This window comes from Condylura cristata, unplaced genomic scaffold (assembly GCF_000260355.1).
Source record: "Condylura cristata isolate star-nosed mole 26May11 unplaced genomic scaffold, ConCri1.0 scaffold00003, whole genome shotgun sequence".
Classification (NCBI taxonomy): Eukaryota; Metazoa; Chordata; class Mammalia; order Eulipotyphla; family Talpidae; genus Condylura; species Condylura cristata.
In genome coordinates this window covers 78,488,296-78,490,209 of record NW_004567104.1, presented here as the reverse complement: position 1 = coordinate 78,490,209, position 1,914 = coordinate 78,488,296, and the positions used below count along the sequence as shown (strand labels likewise).

Genomic DNA, 1,914 nt, shown 5'->3' with positions numbered 1-1,914 from the left:
TAGGTGGACGTGCCTTGCGGCCGGTGCCCAGGCGCCCGGCGCAGGGGCAGGGGGCGGGCCCCTCTGGGGGGCGCCTGTGGGTGCGGGCGCTGGGGGGAGAAAGCAAACTGAGGCCCGGACGGCCCCCTACCCCCGGGCGGCCATGCCGCGCGCCTGCCCGTCCCCACAGCCCCAGTGAAGGGGGCGTTTGCCGAGGCCCCTCCCCCAACACGGGCGGCCACGCCCTCTGGGGGGACAGGACAGGGCCGGCCCCGGGCAGCCAGACCAGCCCGGGCGCCTGTGCAGCGCCGTGTCCGCCGGCCCCGGGGGCGCCGAGGGCCGCATGTGGCCCGAGCTGGCCCTGCGGGGTCTGCGGGAAGCAGGGCTGGGCCGTGAGCCTGGCCCCTGGGGCCGGTGGGCTCCGGCTCGCAAGGCTAACGCGCGTCTTTCTCCCCAGGGGCAGCCGCCTCACGGACGTAAGTGTCACGTTGGCGTCCCCAGGGCCGCTCCCCAGAGCCGTCGCCCCGCCAGCGGGGCCCGTGGTGTCCGTGAGCTGGTCCCGCGGTGGGTGGGGGTGAGCGAGCCGGCCCCGGTGCACTTTAGGGGTCCGTGGCGGTGCTGGGCTCCCCACTCAGCTCAGATCCTGCCTGCACCCCCAGCACCGGGCGGTGCAGAGGCGGGGCTGCGCCCCTGGGACACCCCAAGACCTGCGTGGCTGCTCCCGCCCTCGGCCTCCAGCCACCCGCCCCAGAGCAGGTGGCCAAGCTGCTGGCCAGAGGCCGGTGTGCCCACTGTGCTAGCGCAGTGCCTCTGGGGGGGCAGCCAGCGAGCCCCGAACCACAACAAGCACCCCGGCCGCCCGGGCCGCGGGGGCCTGGCTGCCTCACCGCTGTCCTTCCAGATCTCCATCTGCCGGGAGATGCCCAGCCTGGAAGTGGTCACGCTCAGGTACGTCGCCGCCGGGCCGCCTGGGCCAGGCCTGGTCAGACCTCGGGGGCTGGCCCCACAGGGTCCAGCCCGCCCTGTGTGTCACGGCTGGGACCGGCCCGAGTGACGTGTGCATGAGCCCCACAGAGGCCTGGCTGTCCATCGCGCAGCTGGGAGCACGGAGTGGGGAGTGGCCATGGGCTCCTGTCTGCGCTGACCGTGGCCCTGCGCAGCAGCTGGAGTCAGGCAGGTGCTCTGGCCAGCATGGTGGGGGAAGGGCAGGGCCCGGGGGACCCCTCGAGTGGGAGCCGGCTCCCTGGCTCCGCCCTGAGTCCAGGGTGGTGCCAAGACGGGCCTGGCCTGGGGCCTGGCCTGGAACCTGACGTGGGCAGCCCTGCCTCTGGGCGCACGTGCCCCTCGCTGTCCTGACAGCTGGCCCGGCCACCTCCTGAGCAGTCACCTCGGGCGTCAGATTTCATCATGTGAGTTTGGGGGGACACAGCCAGAACCACACCGCGGAGGCTCCGGCCCCTCCTCGCCCTGCCCAGGTCCCTGGACCATGCGGCTCTGTGGCAGCCCTGCTGGACTGCTGTCCCGTGGTGCCGCGAGTGTCGGCAGGAGCCGTGAAGAGCAGCCCGGGGGTGCAGGCAGCTCGGGGGAGCCGCGAGGGGAACACCACCTCTCTGGCGCCTGCCCTCTGCGGCCCGGCCGTGCCGGGGCCTGGGCGCTGGGCGGGGCCTCGCGGCCATCTGGGCCTGGCCCCGCCCCCCCGCAGGGCCCCGCCCCTGCCCCCGCCAGGCGCTGCTCCCTGACCAGGCGCCCTGTGTCCTCCGCAGCGTCAACGCCGTGTCCACGCTGGAGCCCGTGAGCGGCTGCCGGCGGCTGAGCGAGCTGTACGTGCGCGGGAACCGCATCGGCAGCCTGGCCGAGCTGGCCCACCTGCAGGGCCTGCCCCGCCTGCGCGTGCTCTGGCTGGCCGGGAACCCCTGCTGCGGCGCCGACCCGCAG

General features: G+C 75.0%; 2 protein-coding genes across 2 annotated transcripts in view; one reads left to right on the top strand and one right to left on the bottom strand.

The window, feature by feature from the left end:
* TRPM2 (transient receptor potential cation channel, subfamily M, member 2) overlaps positions 1–144 on the bottom strand; it is a 23,631-nt gene extending 23,487 nt beyond the window's left edge. The window contains 1 exon segment of the mRNA XM_012731191.1: positions 131–144. Coding sequence (XP_012586645.1) covers positions 131–144 — 14 coding nt within the window.
* Positions 145–224: 80 nt separating this feature from the next.
* Positions 225–1,914, top strand: part of LOC101630273 (chromosome unknown open reading frame, human C21orf2) — a 3,518-nt gene continuing 1,828 nt past the window's right edge. The window contains exons 1-4 of the mRNA XM_012731182.1: positions 225–455; positions 881–927; positions 1,054–1,152; positions 1,743–1,910. Coding sequence (XP_012586636.1) covers positions 323–455; positions 881–927; positions 1,054–1,152; positions 1,743–1,910 — 447 coding nt within the window. The 5' untranslated portion in view covers positions 225–322. The remainder of the gene's footprint in view (positions 456–880; positions 928–1,053; positions 1,153–1,742; positions 1,911–1,914) is intronic.